Source organism: Saimiri boliviensis, chromosome 4 (genome assembly GCF_048565385.1).
Source record: "Saimiri boliviensis isolate mSaiBol1 chromosome 4, mSaiBol1.pri, whole genome shotgun sequence".
NCBI lineage: Eukaryota > Metazoa > Chordata > Mammalia > Primates > Cebidae > Saimiri > Saimiri boliviensis.
The window spans coordinates 146,325,467-146,346,890 of NC_133452.1; the positions used below are offsets into that span (position 1 = coordinate 146,325,467).

Here is a 21,424-nt window from a genome sequence, read left to right on the forward strand (position 1 = left end):
TATGAACTCCCAGAAACCCTGGGAACCAAAGCAAGGAATTGGCCTGTCAGTTACTTTTAACTTTCAAAACTTGAACATTTTCTTAAATCAAATAGCTCCATTGTCACGGTCAGAAGTCCACTGTGGAAAAAGGCAGGATTTAGTGTTTATTCAAGCTGCCACCCAATGAGAGAAACTGTTGCCCAATGGAGATTGACTGTCAATTTTTCAAGGGATGATTTTCCATCTTGTGGATTTTTTATGCATATCTTTTCTCTCTCTGTCTTTTCTTCCTTATCTCACTCCAGAAATGTTGATGGGAGCAGGAACATTTATTGGCCAGGTAAGGGAGTATGTGAAGAAAAACCTTGATGGTAGGGATCCTGATAAGTAAGGTTCTTCATAAAAAGAATGCCCTTAGCCAGGCACAGTGGTTCACACCTATAACCCCAGCACTTTGGGAAGCTGAGTCAGGAGGGTTGCTTGAGGCTGGGAGTTCAAGACCAGCCTGGGCAATGTAGTCAGACCCCATCTCTAAAAATTTAAAAAGCTATGCATGATGGTATGTGCCTGTAGTCCCAGCTACTTAGGAGGCCAAGGTGAGAGGATCACTTGGGCTCAGGTTGAGGCTGTAGTGATCTGTGATTGCACCACTGCACTCCAGCCTCAGCAACTGAGGGAGATCCTGTCTCCAAAAAAAAAAAAAAAAAAAAAAGTACCATCTGGTGCCAGGGAGCACTGTTGGGTGTCTGCAGAGCATTTTGGTCACAGGGTGGCCTCCCACCTCCTCATCTGTAGATGTTACTACCTCCTAAGTAGAGGGAGGGTGGTCACCAAATCATAAACACAGGCAACTCCATAAGAAATGGGTTATTGGCTGGGCGCGGTGGCTCACACCTGTAATCCCAGCACTTTGGGAGGCCGAGACAGGTGGATCACAAGGTCAAGAGATTGAGACCATCCTGGTCAACATGGTGAAACTCCGTCTCTACTAAAAATACAAAAATTAGCTGGGCATGGTGGCGCGTGCCTGTAATCCCAGCTACTCGGGAGGCGGAGGCAGGAGAATTGCCTGAACCCAGGAGACGGAGGTTGCAGTGAGCCGAGATCGTGCCATTGCACTCCAGCCTGGGTAACAAGAGCGAAACTCCGTCTCAAAAAAAAAAAAAAAAAAAAAAAAGAAAAAGAAAGAAAAGAAATGGGTTATTGATATTACATTCCAATATACAATAAGATAGAACTGTCTTTGTTTCCAGATTTTATGACCACTCTGTAGAAGCTTCGAGGGGCTGAAAACAGTTCATTTGATGCAGCTAAAAAGAGACACTGCTGCTCTTGATGTCACATCTTCAGGCTGATGGTCCTGTGTTCTTCTCTTCGTGTTAGAGCCCCAACTTTCATGAAAGAGCCCATCACTGTTTGACTCGGGCTCATCACTGTCCAACTTTTCCAGGATTTCTTCCGGCGACAGTGCACCCTCTCTCTCTCTCACATGGACTCACTTGCTCTTATATCTGCATTTAATCTTCCTCCCCCACCCGACTTCCTGCAGTGCTGACCTCTGAGTTATCCTTTTTTCTTGACTGTCATCAGTCTACAACCTCTCCTTCTTTTAGTCTCTCTCTGATTCCCCTGGATTAAACCTTGTTTCTGCTCAGACTCAGCAAATATTCATTGTGAGTCTACTATGTGCCAGGTGCTGTGCTGGGCTCATCCCCTGGTACTCACTGATTCCCCAGCCTCTTTCTGCTCAGAGGTCCTGCACAGTTAGCACTGGGCTGAGGGTGGTTAGCTGATCCCCTTGTGTTTGGGGTGGGCTGTAAATGTGCTCTGATGGACTACCCTCAGCCCCTCCAGAATGACCTCTGAGGAATCAGTGCCTGAGAAGGAGAGATGGAGAGTGTATTAGTCTATTTTCAAACTTCCGTGGAGAAGTACTTAAGACTGGATAATTACAAAGAAAAAGAGTTTTAATGGACTCACAGGTCCACATGACTAGGGAGGCCTCAGCATCATGACTGAAGGCAAGGGAAGAGCAAAGGTACACCTTACATGGCGGCAGGCAAGAAAGAACGTGTGCAGGGGAACTGCCCTTTATGAAACCATGAGATCTCGTGAGACTTATTCATTCTCCCAGGCACAGCACAGAAAAACCCATCCCCATGATTCAGTTACCTCCCACCAGGTCCCTCCCACGATATGAGGGGATTACGGGAGCTACAATTCAAGATGAGATTTGGGTGGGGACACAGCCGAACCATATCAAAGAGGAAGAGCAGAAGAGAATAGAAGAGGTATATACCCCCAAAGAACTAAAAACAGGCACTCACGTAGAAGCACGTGCATGTTCATAGAAGCACATTCACAATCGCCAAAAGGTGGAAAGGATCCAAATGTCCATTAGTGGATGAATGGATAAACAAAATGTGGGGTGTATCCATACAGTGGAATGTCATTCAGCCATAAATAAGGATGGAGGGCTGAAACACGCTACAACTTGGATACTCCTTGAAACCATGGTGCTAAATGAAGCCAGCCACAAAGGATCACATGGTGTATGATTGTGTTCATATGAAATATCCAGAATGAGCAGATCCAGAGAGGCAGAACACGGAATGATGGTTGTTGCTAAGGCCTGGGGGAAGGGGAAGTGGGGAGCATTTTCTTCATGGTCTTTCTGTGGAGGTGATCAAAATGTTTTGGAACATTTGCAGGTATTTACTGCACCGCATTATGAATGTACTAAAACGCCACTGAATTGTCTACTTCAAAATGGTTAATTTTATGTCATATAAATTTCGCCTCCATTGGAAAGAATGGAAGATAAAGAAGGAATGTGTTAGAAGTCTGTTGCTTTGGGGCCGGGCGCGGTGGCTCAAGCCTGTAATCCCAGCACTTTGGGAGGCCGAGGCGGGTGGATCACGAGGTCGAGATCGAGACCATCCTGGTCAACATGGTGAAACCCCGTCTCTACTAAAATACAAAAAATTAGCTGGGCATGGTGGCGTGTGCCTGTAATCCCAGCTACTCAGGAGGCTGAGGCAGGAGAATTGCCTGAACCCAGGAGGCGGAGGTTGCAGTGAGCCGAGATCGCGCCATTGCACTTCAGCCTGGGTAACAAGGGCGAAACTCCGTCTCAAAAAAAAAAAAAAAAAAAAAAAAGTCTGTTGCTTTGAATTAAATATGCAGTTTAGAAATCTGCTCTGACTTTCCTATGAATGGTGACCTTGTGATGTGGCTTGAGTGTAAGGGAAATTATTTGAGTGGATTAATTTCCTTCCTTGGCTTCTTAAAATTTAACATGCCTGCAGTTTGCATCCTGAATTAGAATGCAAAGCAGTATGTGATTCGTATTCTGGGCCAATAGTGCCGCTGCTTAAAGAAACAAACCCGGACAGATGTGTTGAGGAGGTGGTCCAGCTTAGCTTGTTTGCATCTTGGAGAACTGTTCCTGGGTCCTGGGGAAAGATCACTGGGGCTGGGGTCAGAAGCCTGAGTTCTTTTCTGCCACCTTAAGCCCACGGGGGATACTACAGAGCTCAGGAAAGAGCGCAAAGCAGGACCCTGTCCTGGCTCATACATGCATTCAACACACATTCCTGGGCACCACGTACTAAGCCCTCTATGGGGTATGTGAAGGTGAATATGATGTGGACCCTGCCTTTGAGAGGCTTGCAGCCCAGCAGGTAAGGTAGACACGTGAACAGCTGATTGTTTCAGTATAAGGTAGGGGTTTGATGCTGAAGATCTCCATGGGACCTTATAGAGGTCTAGAGTTGAGAGTACTAAAACTACCTGGGGATGAGGTTTGGTGGAAGGCTTCCTGGCTTCAATCTTAAAGGGAGATTTAAATTATTGCTGAATTATTGCAATAAATCAAACATTTGTTTCACCACTCCTGCAAATGCATATCTTGAAACCTAACCCCTAAGGTGATGGTATTAGGAGGTGGGGTCGTTGGGAGGTGATTAAGCCCTCATGAACGAGATCAGTGCCCTTATAAAAGAGGCCCCAGAGAGCTGCCTTACTGCTTCCACCGTGCAAGGGCACAGCCATTTATGAACCAGGGAAGAGGCCCTCACCCACACCTTGGTCTTCGGCTATAACTGCGAAAAATACATTCTGTTGCTTGTGAGCCACCTAGTCTGTGATACTTTGTTATAGCAGCCCAAATGGACTAAGGCAATTACCCATGAAGTACTGCAACTAGGTGGCTAGAGTACTAGCAAAACGGGAACTATTGAAACTGAGTGACAGCAGGCTTAAAAAGAGTTTGTTTGGTATTTTGCACCAAAGCATTAATAATTCTAAGAGAAATAAGAACACTGATGTACCTCTCGTTGTATGGATTTAGCAAACATAGAATGACATTCTAAACATAGAATGACATAGGGGCACCAAGACTTCTCAAAATTCGGGGTAACAGTCTCGATGTCTCGATCCAGGAAGTGAGGGAAGGCAAGGGCACTTCAAAGGAACGGAGATTGTTTGAGGAAGGCAAAGGCAAGAGGTCCCGGGGAGCACGGCAGGACAAATGGAGCAACGGAAGTCCTTCAAAGGTAGAGTTTAAGGCGGAAAAGGTGAGGGACGAGGCTGGGAGGTGGCTGTGGAGTACAGGCTGAAGGGCTCTAGGCAGGCCTGTTGCAAGGCGGATGTGTGATGTTGGTACTAACTGCGGTGTGGCGAGTGGGGGGACATGGGGCAAAACTCAAGGCAGTGGGACTGAGGTTCTGCATAAGGGCAGTGGTTCTGAAGGGAGTGGGACTCAGTGGGCTTCGGAAGCTTCTAGAATGGTACTGTCCAGTAGACGTCTCTGAGATGATGGAAGCATCCAACAACGTGCTCTCTGATAGAGGAGCCACCAGCCACATGTGACTCTTGGATACTTTCAACATGACTGGTGTGACAGAAAGCAAAATTGCCATTTTCGTTTATTTACATTTAAATGGCCGTAGCTTCTGTATTGGACAGTATAGTTCTAGAAGGTTAAAGCAACAAGAGTTGAGGATTCACTGGACAATTAGGGTGGCAGGGTGGCCAGAGACAGACAAAGGGGCAGGTTCATGGCGGGGCATGATGAGTACCACTTTGCCCTGGTTGGCTCCAAGTACAAAGAGGCATCTCGGAGGAAAAAATGTGCCCGGCAGTAGGAAAAACGTGCCCCTTTGGAGAATGCTGGGCTGGAGATGGAAATGTGAGCACTTTCAGTGTTAAATATAATAAGTGAGATCACAGAAGTGAGCAGCACTGGGAAGTCACTTCACTGCCTTTGGCCTCCGGTTCCTGTGGGTTTGATGGTGGTGATAATATTTGCTCTGCCCACCTTCTGGGACTCTTCTGAAAAATTCAGATGAGATTACATGCATGAAAATGCTTTGCAAACTCTTCAGACATTAGGCAGTGTTTATAACATCTTTAGGAGTTGAGGAGAATGTGTTCCACATGTTCTTTCCCAAACCTGAAAGATAATCACTTCGAATTCTGCAAGCATTGCCGAGTAGATGGTCTGCAGGGCCTCCTGCTGAAAAACAACAAGTTCCAGGATAAACAAAAGCAAACCTGCCTAAAGTAACAAGTGTCCGGGGCTCCAGGACAGCTTTGAGGACTCCCCTGTGGGGGTTCCCATGAGCAAACAAACATAAAAGTTGGGTTTCTGTGAATGCAAAGACCAACACTACCGCTGATTCTGAGCCCAGCTTAGGGCCTGGGAGAGGGTCGGGAGAGCTGTCCCTGAGGTTCCCACATGAAGCCAGGACTGTCAAAGTGAGAGCAAGTGGTTCTGCCTAGTAATGTTCCTCACAAAGACAAATGTGTATCTTTTGAGGGGGAGGGGGTAACCCAATTTAAATATTCAGGATGAATTCCAGTTAAAAACTACCCAAAAAGCAAAAATCTTCAAACACCTAAGGAAATACGCCACCAAAATGAACATCGTCAGAGTGATGGGAAAGTAATTTCAGTCCCCCAAGAATTTCATATATTGGAGAACAGGCACCAAGTTAGAAAATGCAAGACAATAACGTAGAAATACAGAAAGAATAATAGTATAATAGTAAATATATGATGATTTACTACTGAAAATGACAGAGAAAACCAAACAAAAAGGGAGTTATTAGAATTAAAAACAAAGTCATTAACGTGGAAAAACTGGGGTGTGGTGACATGCAGCTGTCGTCCCAGCCACGTGGGAGGCTCAGGTAGGATTACTTGAGCCTGGGCGTTTGAGACCAGCCTGAAAAAAATACTGAGGCCCCAACTCAAAAAACAAAATAAGAACAAATAAAACTCAATCATGATTTAAACTAGGTATTAAACACTTAAGGAAAGAATTGGTAAAAGTGTAAATAGACATTATCTAAATAATCTAGTCCAGAGATCAGGAGATAACATGGTATAAAGTCAGTAGCTAAAGACGACATTAGAATTTCACATTTCAATGTGTACATTAGAAAGTCTAATGTGTATCTAATTGTCATTTGAAGGAAATTCTAAAACAAATGGCAGAGAGGCCATAATTGATGAGTGACTGGCTGAGAATTTTCCGGAACCAATGAGAGCTAGGGACCCAAAGGCAGATGAACTACAACGTCACCCGAGCAGGATAAATAAAAAGAAACACACGAGTAGGCACAAAATACTGTAGCGAATGCAGCCCACCAGAAGACAATGCCACTGTCAAAGAGACCGCAGAACCCAGATCACCAGGGAGGGGATGCTGAGTCCGAAGGAATGCACACGGACTGAGCGTTCTTGTCTTAGTCACGCTGAGGACATTGTGCCTGCTTTGCCTCTGCACTGGAAATCAGAGGTGTGGGAGGATCTTTATTTTTCTCTTTAGGCTGGCCCATCTGTGTTTTGACTGGAGATATAGCAGTTTTTCTCAAATGTGAAAAAAATGCATGTTGTGTAGATTAATTTTTGCTAAATGTGGTCTGATGGCTTCTTTAAGGCGGTCCTTGTAAGGGGGCAAAAATGTGGCTATTTGACATTAATGGAACTTGATCAAGGCTGTGATTATTCATTTGAAATCTTTCTTCCTGATGCATGTTTATTGACTTAAGTGCCTGAGTGTGTTCCCTCATAGAAGCCAAGGTCTACGACTTATTTCCATGATGAGACATGTATAGTGGTAGCTACTGAGCACCTCGCCAGTTTGTTTTTTTCTTTTTTTGAGATGGAGTCTCACTCTGTCGCCCAGGCTGGAGTGCAGCGGTGCAACCTTGGCTCACTGAAACCTCTGCCTCTCGGGTTAAAGCAATTCTTCTGCCTCAGCCTCCCAAGTAGCCTTGATTACAGGCATGTGTCACCATGCCCGGCTGGCTAATTTTTGTATTTTCAGTAGAGACGAGGCATCGCCATGTTGTCCAGGCTGGTCTTGAACTCCTGACCTCAGGTGATCTACCCGCCTTGGCCTCCCAAAGTGCTGGGATTGCTGGCGTGAGCCACTGTGCCTGGCCTATCTCCCCAGTTTAAAGTGAGATTAATACCTATATTTGGGTATGAAATGGTTTTAACATGATTTTTAAAAAATAATAAATGACTATTAACCCTTTCTACTAATGATATGTAGGTACTTTATGTCCTAAAGTTCTCTATATGTGTACTGGATATCTCCTTAAAAAGTCATTTGGAGGCTGGGCGCAGTGGCTCACTCCTGTAATCCCAGCACTTTGGAAGGCTGAGGCGGGGGAGGATCACAAAGTCAGGAGTTCAAGACCAGCCTGGCCAACATGGCGAAACCCTGTCTCTACTAAAAGTACAAAAATTAGCCGGGCGGGGTGGCATTCATCTGTAATCTCAGCTACTCGGGAGGCTGAGGCAGGAAGGTCACTTGAGCCCAGGAGGCGGAGGTTGCAGTGAGCTGAGATCCCACCACTGCGCTCCAGCCTGGGTGACAAAGCAAGACTCCCATCTCAAAAAAAAAAAAAAGTTGTTTGGAACAAAAGGGTGGCCCCAGAGTTTTGTTGTGGCAATGGAAGATTTCTGGATCCAGATTTGGGTGCTAGTAGTATGGATCTAGACACGTGATAATGGCTCATAGAATAATACACATACATACTCAAAAAGTGCTTGTGAAAGCTGGTGAAATCAGAGTGGGTGTGGACTAGTGAATGTATTGAGTCAGTATCAGTTTCCCGGTTTTGTCTTGTACTTTGATTATGTAAGGTGTTACTATGGGGGGAAGCTGGGTGAAGGGTGCATGGGGCTTCTCTACTATTTTTGCAACTACTTGTGGGACTATAATTATTTACAATTTAAAAAAAATAAAGTTTAAAGTCATTTGAAGCATGGCAGCCAGAAAAAAATAGATTCTTCTTGATGTCTGTGATTCTTAGAGAACATGAATACAAATACTTAGAAATCTTTGATGAACCCCGGAGGTAAAGTCTTTCATTTCACCTTGGTGAAAAGTGAATTGGGAAGTTCAGCTCAGTGTCTGTATTACTATTCAAGGTTATATGCTTACAACATAAAAGTCAAAAGGTCACTGTCGTTACGAGCCTTGAAAGACTAGCCAGAAATGTCCTTGTTGCCTAAATTTAAATAAGCTTGTGTGATAGCATGAAAAATTGCTTACATTAGTCAGTGGAATGGCCGTGTTTCAGAAAACAAAACTCAAGTTTGTGTGTAGCTGTAAATGGAAACGTGAAACATTTGGGAAATGTAGAATTTATTGGGAATTATTATAATAGCCTTAAATAACCTAGACTGAATTAACCAGAGAGTGAGTCCAGTTAGTGAGAGAATAATGAATATGTGATTATTTTTAAAGTAAATATATTAAATTGATTGATCTGATTTTTCCCTCTCTATAGCTCCTCTTTTTATTTTCTCTTTTATATTTGTAGTTTGAGACAGGCAGTGTCTTCGTTTTTTTCTCTGGACAATTTTAATTGAAATACTTCAGAGTTAGATACCATTCAGAAAACATCTGTATTAAAATATCTTTATTAGCATCAAACTAAGCAGTAGTGAGAAAAAAAGAAAAAAAATCTTTGTAAGACCAAGGAAAAGTGAACGTACAAATTAATATTAGGATGAAAAAGGAGAAACAACCACAGGTAGAGAAGAGATTAAATAACGAGAGGATTCCATGAAAAATTTTATGGTGATAGTTGGCAGCAACCTGCATGGAGCTGGAGACTTTTGTTCTAAGTGAAGTGACTGAGGAACAGAATACCAAATATTTTATGTTGTGACTTATAAGTGGGAGCTAAGCTATGAGGATACAAAGGCATAAGAATGACACCATGGACTCAGGGGGAAGGGTGACGGGGGCTTGAGGGATAAAAGACTACACATTGTGTTCAGTGTACACTGCTTGGATGATGGGTACACCAGAATCTCAGAAACCACCACTAAAAACTTAACCATTTAACCAAACACCACCTGTTCCCCCAAAAGTATTGAAACTTAGAACAAATTACGGCAGTAAACTTGACAAATTAAATAAAAATGGACAAACCTCTAGAAAACATATACTTAAAAAATAGATTCATTATTCCTATGTTTAAAGGAAAACGAATCTTTTAAAATGTCCCCCAAAAGAAAACACCACAATCAAATGATTCTACAGATAAGTGTGCCAGATATTCAGGAAGTAGATTACTTCTTGAAGGAGCAGAAAGGCTCCCCAGCTTACTCTAAGAGAAAGTGTAGTAATTCTCCCGTAGCCATGGTTGCATAATCCGTGGTTTTGGTTTCCACAGTTTGTTCTTGGGGTCCGAAAACAGTTGAGTATAGTACAGTAAGATATTTTGAGAGAGAGAGAAAGAGACCATAGTCATATACCTTTTATTACAGTATATTGTTATAATTATTATTAATCTTACCGTCGCTATTTATAAACTTTTAATTTATTTTCCTAGGTATGCATGTATAGAAAGAAACATAACATATATAGGATTGGAACTATCCACAGTTTCAGGCATCCGCTGGGAGCCTTGGAATGCAACCCCTCAGATAGGAGGGGAAAATTGTATAATGAGACCACACAATTCTATATGAGATGAGAACATCGCCAGTCTCACTTGTGAACTCAAACATGAAAATTCCAAATACGGTAGTAAATATGAAAGCAACCCTCTAAACTTTTTCATTAGGTCCAACCCTTTGCAATATCTCTTCTTTTCCTATTATTTCATCTTAATAGTGCTGAGCTGGATTCCGAGATCAGACTGAAAGTCAGAGTCCTTGCTGCTGTCCTGATTTTACAGGCAGCGGTGCGAATGTATCACCATTAAGAATGCCCTTAGCTGTAAGGTTTTTTTTTTTTTTTTTTTTTTTTTTTTTAATATGGACTTACTATCAGGTTAATGGAGTTCTTTCTGTTCCTGGTTTGCTAGTTTAAAAGAGACTTAAGCGATAGGATAAGCAAGTGTCATGAGTGAACACTCTTTGGCTGCTGATTTCAACAAACAAAATTTATACAGTTTTTCAGATATTTGAAGAAATTTGATCACTTTAGCAATTTTATTATTATTATTATTTTACAGAGACAGGGTCTCACTCTTGCCCAGGCTGGAGGGCAGTAGTATAATCATAGCTCACTGCAGCCTCGCACTCCTGGGCTGAGACAGTCCTCTTGCCTTGGCCTCCCAAGGGGCTGAGACTACAGGCAATGCCCCTGCACCTGGCTGCTTTAACAGTTTTTAAGTGTACAGTTCAGTGACATGAAGGACATTCACGCTGGTTGTGCCACTATCTCCACTTAATCTCCAGAACTTTTTCCTCTTCCCAAACTGAAACTATATGAAACATGAACTTCCATTCCCCTCTCCCCAACCCCTGGTAACCACGATTCTCCTTTCTGTCTCTATGGATTTGACCCGTCTTGGTACCTCCTATAGGTGGAATTGTACAGTATTTGTCCTTTTGTGGCTGGCATCTTTCACTTTACATAATGTCCTCAAGGTTCATCCATGTGGTCCCATGTGTCAGAAGTTCCTTTTTAAGGTTGAAGAATATTCCACTGTAGGTCTGTACCACATTGTGTTAATCCATTCATCCATCACTGGACATGTGGGTGGCTTCCAGCTTTTGGCTATTATGAATAATGGTGCTATGAACATGGGTGTACAAATATCTGTTCAAGGCCTGCTTTGAATGCTTTTGCATATATATCCAGAAAGATCATTACTAGATCAATGTTAACTTTATGTTTGTTTCAGGAATTGCCACACTATTTGCTACAGTGCCATGCCATTTTGCATTCCCATCAGCAAAGCACAGGGGTTCCAGTTTCTCTAACTCCTTAACAACACTTGTCAGAAAAAGCACCTCCCTCACCTTTTTTTTTTTTTTTTTTTTTTTTTTTTTTTTTAAGAAGCGATCTCACTCACTGCAACCTCTGCCTCCCGGGTTCAAGCAATTCTCCTGCCTCAGCCTCCTGAGTTGCTGGGACTACAGGTGAACACCACCACACCCAACTAATTTTTGTAGTTTTAATAGAGGTGAGGTTTCTCCATATTGCTCAGGTTGGTCTCGAACTCCCGACCACAGGTGATCTGCTCACCTCGGTCTCCCAAAGTGCTGGGATAACAGGCATGAGCCACTGTGCCCAGCCAGAAAATGCCCATATTTTCAATAGATCTCTATGAAGTAGAGCTGAAGAAGGAGAGGAGTTACTGGTCACCATTGTCTGCATAGCAGCCATGCCCATCTATGACACATGAGCCATTCACCCATTGACAGGCAGATGACCCTCCACACAGGCTGCCTTGCTCTTAACCATAACCAGCCTAGGCTTTCCACGTGAGCCTGCCTGTACGACTTCCATCCTGTCTCTAAAAAAGAAAGGGAAAGGAGAAGAACGGAACACTGTATGACTTAGTGATACACACATGTAGTAGAATTGTTAGGTTTTAAAGGGCCAGGGGAATGATAAACGTTATTTAATCCCGATGTGACACACCTTTGAGCAGAGGCAGTTGGAGAGGGTCAGGAAGGAATACAACAGTCTCAGTCATTTTCTGGTTTTCAAGTTGGGTGATGGTTTCCTTGGTGCTTTATTATTATGCTTGATTGCCTCCATAAATTGCATACATCCTTTTGTGTGTATAATTACATAATTTACATTTTAAATCTTAAACCAGTGACTTTTATTCCTTAAGGCTTTTGTTCCTTTGTGTCAGTCAAAGGTCTAGGACAGGTCAGAAATTTCTGCTGGTATAGTCTGAGGCAGAAAGGAAAGAATAAAGTGAGCTCCATGAAGCTACATTTGTTCCTTATGTCCTCCCTATTTGATTTAGTGTTGAAAGGACTTTTAGCAGTGCAGTCGTGGAGTTAGAGATTGCAATTGGCAAACAGAAAAAGCAGATGACCTTGTGTAAGGTCATTACCATTTCAAAAAATGTCTTGATTGGTCCTTGAAATTAAAAAATTCTAGGAATTATTGCCTCAGAGAACACAGCCCTGCATTCAGGAGCCAGCCACCAAGGCTGATGCTCAGTGAGATTTCACTTACTGTACTTTCACAGAATGCATCACTTTAATTGAAAGGGCTAATGTAGAGGGAGCAGCCATCAGCCCTATCTGTAGACTCATGAATAAATTTGAATTACTCAGCAAAGACAGACTTCAGGCTAGAGGACCTGGATTCTCAAATAACAGCCAACGATGATCACAGCTAACATTAAGCATTGACGCTATGCCATTGGCTACCTCGTAGAGACTGTCTCACCTAATCTTTGGAAAGGTTATTATTTCCATTTAACGGATACTGAAACTTTAATATAACTTTACCTCAGCCTCATATTGGTAAGAAAAAAAAAAAAGAATTCAACACCAGTGTCTCAGTTTGACATGTCACCAACACATAAGTCAAAGCTTATGACACAGCCTCGGAAGTCACTCAGCACCGCTGTGGAAGACTTCTGTTCTCTTGGTCCAAAACAGGTCATAGAGCCAGCCCAGACTTAATTATGACTGTGTCTGGCCCCACCATCAGTAAGCCAAATGCTAATGGGTACAAAGTAGGTACTGACGGCTGAATTTGGAGCTCAGTCCTCTCCCTTTCTCTCCTGTTCATGTTTCTTGAACTGTCTGGCATTTAAGGAGGCTTGAATCATATAGGTTGAATTGTTGAGATCATTGGAAATGTTACTATTTTACCATGTGGTATTCATGTGCACATACAGGCAGTAACCTAATTGTATCTATTTTTTATATCCCTATGAGACATTAGCAAAGGCGCTGTGTAAATTCAATTGCAGGCAAAAGAGTTGGGGAAAGGGAGGAGTTCTGAGCAAACGTTAGTGATCAGTGGCTGAGGCATGAGGAGAGTGAGGAAGGTGGACACAGGAGCAGTGTGAAAGACCACAGGGTAATGGGATGGGCGTGAGAGCTTAAAAGGGTGTGAGTAGCAATCAGAGACTCGTGGATGGCACTAAGGAAGCCACGCATCGTTTCTAAGAAGGATAAAGGAAAAGAAAGTTTAGAGTGCTTCAAGATAATGTTGTTTTGGTAGAGGAAAAATTGGAAAATCTACATATGAGGCAATGGGTTCTATTTTACACTGTAATAAAATGAATGCTTTGAACTGTGCTTCTGTTTTCTCATTTTTAGATTCTTTATCTCCTCACATCTTCAAATCTGTGAGCGTTTGCCAACATTCTTCCTTAGCCGTACATACTGCCTCACAGCATTGCACAATCCTTATCCTTAAGAGTTGCATGCAATGTATCCCCTTCCTGGCACGGTCAGACTTCCCTTCTCTCTCCTCCCCGATCTTGTCCTCCTGTCCTCCTTTCCCTTGTTGTGTTAGTTGCCTATTACTGTGTGACAAATTGTAGTGGTTTAAAACAACGATGAGGCCGGGCGCGGTGGCTCAAGCCTGTAATCCCAGCACTTTGGGAGGCCGAGGCGGGTGGATCACGAGGTCAAGAGATCGAAACCATCCTGGTCAACATGGTGAAACCCCGTCTCTACTAAAAATACAAAAAAAATTAGCTGGGCATGGTGGCACGTGCCTGTAATCCCAGCTACTCAGGAGGCTGAGGCAGGAGAATTGCCTGAACCCAGGAGGCGGAGGTTGCAGTGAGCCGAGATCGTGCCATTGCACTCCAGCCTGGGTAACAAGAGCAAAAAACTCTGTCTCAAAAACAACGATGAGTTACCATCTCTCACAGTCTAGTGAAATGACCAGGTTCAACTAGATGGTTCTTGAAGGGCTCTTGTGCAGCTGCAGCCAGGTGGTGGCTGGGGCTGAGTCATGCAAAGGACATCCAAAATGGCATCTTCGTAACACTTCTGGTGCCTCAGCTGAGGTGCTTGGGGACAGGCTGGACAGTGTGTGTGTTCTGTCCCTCTCTTCTCCCACCCCACCCCCCATCTCTGTTCTCCTCTCCTAACCCTCCGTATAGCTTCTCTACATGGCTAGCTTGAGCTTCCTCACAACGTGGACGTTTCAGGGTAGTCACACTTCTTATATGACAGCTATCTTTTCTCAGACAAGCATTCCAGGAAGCCTAAGTGAAAGGAAGTTCAAAGCTTATGACCCAGCCTTGGAAGTCAGTGAGCACCATTGTTAAAGACTTTTGTTCTGTTGGTTCAAAACAGGTCATGGAGCCAGCCCAGAGCCACCCAAAGAAGGCAGACCACCCATGGACATGGATGCAGGGAGGTGTGGTTTATTGGGGATGACATACCTCTCAGAAGACCAGCTATGACATTTCTCCTTTATTAAAAATATCTGCCCCTTTCTCTGCTCCTTATAACTGAAATATCTTAAAGTTACTGTCTTATATCTTATTTCTTATATTTTTCTCATTATTTATAGGAAAGAAGTTTACTGAAAGACTTCTTTGAATAATTCTTACACAGGCCCTCAAGCGAATCTTAAAGTATTATTTTCATTTAGTAATATTACAATTAAGCCTCTAAAAGGCTCAATAGAGAAAAGCTGTGTGACTGTTTTTTTTAGAAAGTCTCTTTAGAAAATCAGATTTGATTCACTTTTTAACCAACAATGATAACATATCAAACTTAAAAGGCAGATCAGTTTTAAGGAAAAGTGATACACCATCATGTGTGGGTGTCCTTGGGTGAACTTCCCAACAATATTGCTTTTCATGCACAGCCACTAATTAGAAAACCTGCTTTCTTGTTGAGGCTAAACTGTGGTTTACTTTTCTGGTTGGACCTCTTTTTGCTTATATTCAAGCTTTTACAGAAGCCAAAGCTTATTCTTTTTTAACTCTCAGAAAAAAAGAGTGAATTCGAATCTAAAAAATCTGTAATTACATGGCAATTTCAAAAATTCTTTTAAAAATATCTTGTACCTATAGATGGCTTAACTTTACTTAGCTTCTGCAAATGCCATTGAGGACTTAGGTTCTTCTAGGGAGTTATTAGCTTTTCTTTATATCTCTCTCTCTTTCTCTCTCTCTCTCTTTCTCTTTCTTCCTTTCTCTTTCTTTCTTCTCCCCTCCCCTCCCTTCCCCCCTCCCCTCCCCTCCCCTCCTCTCTCCTCCACTTCCCTCCCCTCTCCTCTCCTCGTCTCTCCTCTCCTTCTTCTCTTTCTTGAAGCGAAATCTCCAAAGCTTTTCTCCGGTAATTGTGAAAACCAACATGTGTAGGGAAAGTGGGAAGTTGGAGGTGGCTAATGATTTGGTAATTTTTCTACCCACAAACCCTGGGAAAACTCTGCTATAAGGATTAATTTGCTCATGAGATTTCCCTTTGGTTGCCATTAAGAAAACACGAACAGGAACAGCGAAGCAGAAGTGCTTCCTAGCTCTGACGAAAAGAGTCAAGGATTTATGGTGGGGAGCAGAGTGCTCATTTTTTCCTTTTACAGTGATTATAAATGAAGCATCTGAAGTTTGATAGCACTTCTCTCACACAGGACTTTGTACAGACATCTAAAAGCTGACCGGAAAATGAGAATCAGATAATCAGTAATTACAGTTTCTTATGTGTCTTCATGTTGGTCCAGGAAAAAGATTTTATTTTAAAAATGTATTATTTTGTCTAGCTTCACTGCAGTGTAATTGATAAATAAACATTTTATATATTTAAGGGGTACAAAGTAATTTGATATACCAATACATTATGAGGTGATTACCACTATCAAGTTAATTCATGTGTTTATCACCTCACAGTGACACGGCTTTATTTTTTTGTGGTGAGAATGTTAAGATCTACTCTCTTAGAAATTTTAAGTATGCAATACAATATTAACTCTTGTCATCATGCTGTACATTAGGGCTCCAGAATTCACTGGTTATGTAAACTGAACCTTTGTACCATTTGACCCTTCCCCAATAGTCCTCCTCCCTCCCAGCTCCTGGTAACTCTGTTCTATTTTCTGCTTCTGTGAGTTCCACTTTCTCAGATTCCGCATATAAGTGAGGTCATGCGGTGACTGCCTTTCTGTGCTTTGCTTATTTCATGTCACGTAACGTCCTCCAGGTTCATTCACGTTGCAAGTGGCAGAATTGCCCTCTTTTTTAGGACCGAATACAAACCCATTTATGCACATACCACATTTTCTTTCTTCATTCATCCATCCACGCACAGTCAGGTTGATTCCACATTTTAAAAAGTTTTAGCTTCTATCCCTTGCCCCCTGTGTTTTTTTTCTGATGTAAACCATGAGAAAATAGCAGTGGCTCTGCCGGTGATTTCCTTCCGCATCTTCGTTCTCCTATGTGGGATTCACATGCAGATTAAATGGGGTTCTAGCAATTTCCAGGTGTGGAAAGTGCCTCCCCTCAGAGTCGTGGGGCCTTCAGGTTCTACCAGGAGGAGGAAGGCATAAACATTTCCACTGAACGGGCAAATGACACTTCGGGCCCAGGCAGAATGTGCTGCCCATTCCCCTTTCCCACCCTCAGCCATCCCCACCAACGCTCAGCTCCGGGCTGCCCTTGGTTACGTCCACTGCTGGTGGCGACACGTGAACCAGCTCAAGGAAGGACGAGAAGCCCGGAGGAAAGGGGACCAGGGGAGCATCACAGGGCCAGGATGGGCAGACCGGTTCTTCTTCATTATTTCATTAATTCTCACAGCTTTTCCTGTGAAATCATATTCTTCCCATTTTTGCAGATGAGAAAACTTTAAGCCAAGAGTTTTCATAACTTGTGCTCATGCAAATCCACTCAAATAAGTATACACGCGGAAGTATTTAAATAAAAGCTAAGAATTCTGTCTATCTTGGGTAACGTGAAGGATTTTCATCTCATCCTCACAGGCCAGCCTGTGGTCTCTGCACCACCGGATCCCCCTAATTAGCCGTGGGTAACTGGTAATCCACCTGTGAAGTCAAACGGGGAAACTTTGGTGAGGTGAGCCCGTGGCACTTAGTCAAGTAACAATAGTTGTCACTCTCTCTTGTTTAATCTTATAGTGGAGTACGACAAGGAGTTCTCCCCTCGTCAGCGACACCACAAAGAGTTCAAGTTCAACTTATCCCAGATTCCTGAGGGTGAGGCGGTGACGGCTGCAGAATTCCGCATCTACAAGGACTGTGTTGTGGGGAGTTTTAAAAACCAAACTTTTCTTATCAGCATTTATCAAGTCTTACAGGAGCATCAGCACAGGTATGAAGGCTCGAGAAAGCCCCAAAGGTGGTACTGGCCCCTGTTTCCGACCCTCTGTGATGACAATAACCCCGACTGTGTCTGTGGAGGGTGACTTGGAGTTCAGGGGCAGCGTGTGAGCACGAGGAGGGGGGTGTTCTAAATGGCAGTGTTTAGCTGGTGACTTCTTTTGCTATTAAGTTGATTTTCCAAGTAATTATTTTTTCCTAAGCAAGCTAGTGAATGTATTTATTATAACCATCCTTTGTGATCAGATAACTCCATAGCGTATTGGGAGTAAAATGTTCCCACTATTGCTTAGTCCTCATTTTGAATGATAGGTAAGGGTGGCTAAAATAAATTCACACATTAAAACTATATGATGCTTATAAGTGATAATTCAGGTGAATATGAGGCTGTGTATTTGTGCACATAAGATACACACACACGTGTGGCTTTGAGTAAACATGTGTCATATATTTTTTTTTTTTATCATTTGGATACAAGGGAGCAGTAGACATTTTCCATGGCTCTATTATTCTTGGTTTCTAAAACAAGCCCAGACCACTTTACAGAAGAACTGCAGTGAAGTATGTTCATGGAGCTGCCTGGCAATACAGAAAAGCTTCCATGGAGCGATTTTTGGAGGACTGGAAGGGCTGAGGGATGAAATATGGTAGTTGTTAGTATAGAAGAAGCCAATACGGCCAGGTGCGGAGGCTCACACCTGTAATCCCAGCACTTTGGGAGGCTAAGCTGGGTGGATCACCTGAGGTCGGGAGTTTGAGACCAGCCTGACCAACATGGGGAAACCCCGTCTCTACTAAAAATACAAAATTAGCTGGGCGTGGTGGTGCGTGCCTGTAATCCCAGCTACTCAGGACGCTGAAGCAGGAGACTGTCTTGACCCAGGAGGCAGAGGTTGCAGTGAGCTGAGATTGCGCCGTTGCACTCCAGCCTGGGCAACAAAAACAAAGTCCCATCTCAAAAACAAAACAAAAGAAAAAGGAAGCCAATAGAAACCCCAAGAACTCGAATTTGCTTAGTATTTAGGGGTCAGTTTAGTAAGTCAGTGAGAATCAAGGCCTTTATGCACAGTAGATTAGTATTACTGTGTAGTTCTTAGTGTGTACAAGGTGGAAATTGAGCAGGTGATATGATGGTCTGGCAATTACACAGCAGCTACAAGGATAACAATGAGGGGAAGTGAGCATACAGCGGGAGGGAACGCCACACTTCCAGACTCCATAAGGGCTTTGTCAGCTTTGGTTTCATAAACTAAGGCCAGATTCCTGCTTTTGGTCTTGTGAGTCTGTTGACTTCCCAAGAGTTTCCAAAGGCTTAAGAATGACGTGGGTTCTTCCTGAATGTATTGATCTTCATGTGGGTCTATCACAAATACACACACTGAACTCATAGGGAACATTAATTTGCCCTATGAAAGATTCATTTTCGTTTTGAAAGCACTGCCAGCATCCAGCCCTCGTGTATTTTTAAATGTGTAATGGGGAAGCACGGAAGAAGGACAGAGGCTGATGCCACACTTTGGGACCTTTCATGGTATGAATGTACATGCTGATGGTTGTAGGTAATTCATAGCTGGGACAGCTACATGATGAGTAAAATGTAGCCATTGTCGTGTCTTGATAATGGAACAAAATTTTGGAATGAAAGGGAAGTTTTCCGATATCTAATTCTCACTCCTAAATAAAAGTATATGCAATAGCTTTACTGCTGAGGGCCACTTTTGAAAGGTACATTTTTGTTGCTAGATTTTTGTCAGTTGATACTTCAGAGAGAATTAGTATTCACTGACCCTTTGGAACTGTTTTAGCCATTGATTTTCAATCTGCCTAATTATTCCATTATATTTCTCTGGTTAGGATAACCTATTGGCATCTTTTTTGGCTCAGAAATGTATTGGGAATACATGTTTTTCTCCATCCTGCAGGAAAAACTTTACAGTGAAAATGCCAGGCTGGGAGTTAAGTGACTATGGCATTTTAAAAAATTGTTATTTGCTTTTGAAAAGAGAGAGAAAGTTAGCAGAACATTAGTAAGGTTTATACTGAACTCCAGCCAAAAAAGAACAGCTGCCCTGCGCTTAGGATGGTGGTGTCATGCTTCCTCGAGGCCAGCAGTGAGCTTGGAAAATAAAATCCTGAATGGTCCCAACCTTTGATGACTCTCTATCAAGGCAGAGAGTTGTAGTTTCTTTGCCTTCTAGGATGGGAGCATTTGGCATCTGTGTGTGTTTCGTTGTTGTGCATAGGAGGGGGGAAATTCTGGGAGAATTGGGAGAGGTTCATGCTTTTGAAGGGCTCCAGTTTGGCCAGGAGGAGATTTTCTTTTCTTATCTGTGGGCCAGGAGCCAGGCCTCCTGCCACCTCCTAGCGTTCTTCCAGAGGCCTCCAGATTCCGCTGCAGGACTCCTTCCGGGGGAAGGTTTGATCTCCCCATCTGTACCGTCTTGGGGTGTCTTAGCTGAAAACAATCCTCCAGGCTTGTGAAGAAATGTATTTGTCTAATCTGTGTTTAAGTGAAATTTGCAGTATTTGATGGATTAACTCCATTTGACAACTGTTTGTGTTACAAAATAGTTGGCTTCCTTGAAAAAGAAGAAACAGAGTCAGAGTTTTAAATGCTGAGTCACACTCAGCTGAGGTGGCAGTAGTTACGTGTCGGGCCTTCTGATATTAAAGGCAGTTAGGAAGCCTGACCCAGGGAGGGTCAGGGAAGATTCTTGCAAGATGGGCTTTTGCTGTGAACTCTGCACAAACATGTTTCTCTGATAAGAGATCACTGGACCAGGTAAGTTTAAAAAGAAAGAATGTGGCTACTTGAATAGATGGTGCTTTTAGTAAGAATAAGGAAACACTTGATACTTTACTCAAGCCTGTAATTCCAGCACTTTGGGAGGCCGAGGCGGGTGGATCACGAGGTCAAGAGATCGAGACCATCCTGGTCAACATGGTGAAACCCCGTCTCTACTAAAAATACAAAAATTAGCTGGGCATGGTGGTGCGTGCCCGTAATCCCAGCTACTCAGGAGGCTGAGGCAGGAGAATTGCCTGAACCCAGGAGGCGGAGGTTGCGGTGAGCTGAGATTGCGCCATTGCACTCCAGCCTGGGTAACAAGAGCGAAACTCCGTCTCAAAAAAAAAAAAAAAAAAAAAAAAAAGTTGAGAGTAAGCCCTTAGATGAAGTCTATGTTATGGGAGATTTGAAGCAACTCACAGATTAGAATGAAATCAGCAACCTAACAGTGAAACAGTTTTTGCAAAAATCACAGTGGCAAGGGAAATCTGACTTAACTGACTCCATCTTGCTTCTACTTAGCTAAATTGCTCTTGCTCATTCTTTTGCAGAGGCCATAATGGTCCTTTCCTTGAGCAGATCCCCTACTTTTTTAAAAATTGAAACTCTATTTGTAAAGAGGTCACAAGGTTATGGTAGGGGTTGGACTTTGCTATAGACATAAACAGTGATCTGCCATTGATGAGCTTGCTTGTCTGTAAGTTGCTGACTGCCCCAGAATCATGTAACTGAGGCTCACAAAGTTTCTAACTTCCTCAACTACACCTATAGATAACATCACTATTGTGAAACCTAAAGAACTGGTCTTTGAGATATTTTTCAGATTTAGCATTTTGGTAGACCACGAGATGCCACCTGGTCTTGAAATTCCTTCCCAGGAGCTAACTCAGCTACATAAAGACAGTTTTAGTCACACCTGTGATTTCATCCTCGTCAGTCAGTGATTTCAGTTCCCCAGCCCCCTTCCTGCCAAAGTACCCTTAAAAAACTCTAGCCTCTAAATTCTCAGGGAGGCATATTTGAGAAATACCTCCTGTCCTACTAGTTGGCTGGCCCTGTGATTATAAACCTCTTTCTTTGCTATAAAACCTGCTTTTTTCAGTGCA

At 43.0% G+C, this 21,424-nt stretch overlaps 1 protein-coding gene across 1 annotated transcript in view; it reads left to right on the plus strand.

The window, feature by feature from the left end:
- The window catches only part of BMP6 (bone morphogenetic protein 6), a 164,979-nt gene that overhangs the window by 110,716 nt on the left and 32,839 nt on the right, over nt 1-21,424 (plus strand). Inside the window, exon 2 of the mRNA XM_003927362.4 lies at nt 17,330-17,522. Within this exon, the coding sequence (XP_003927411.2) occupies nt 17,330-17,522 (193 nt within the window). The remainder of the gene's footprint in view (nt 1-17,329; nt 17,523-21,424) is intronic.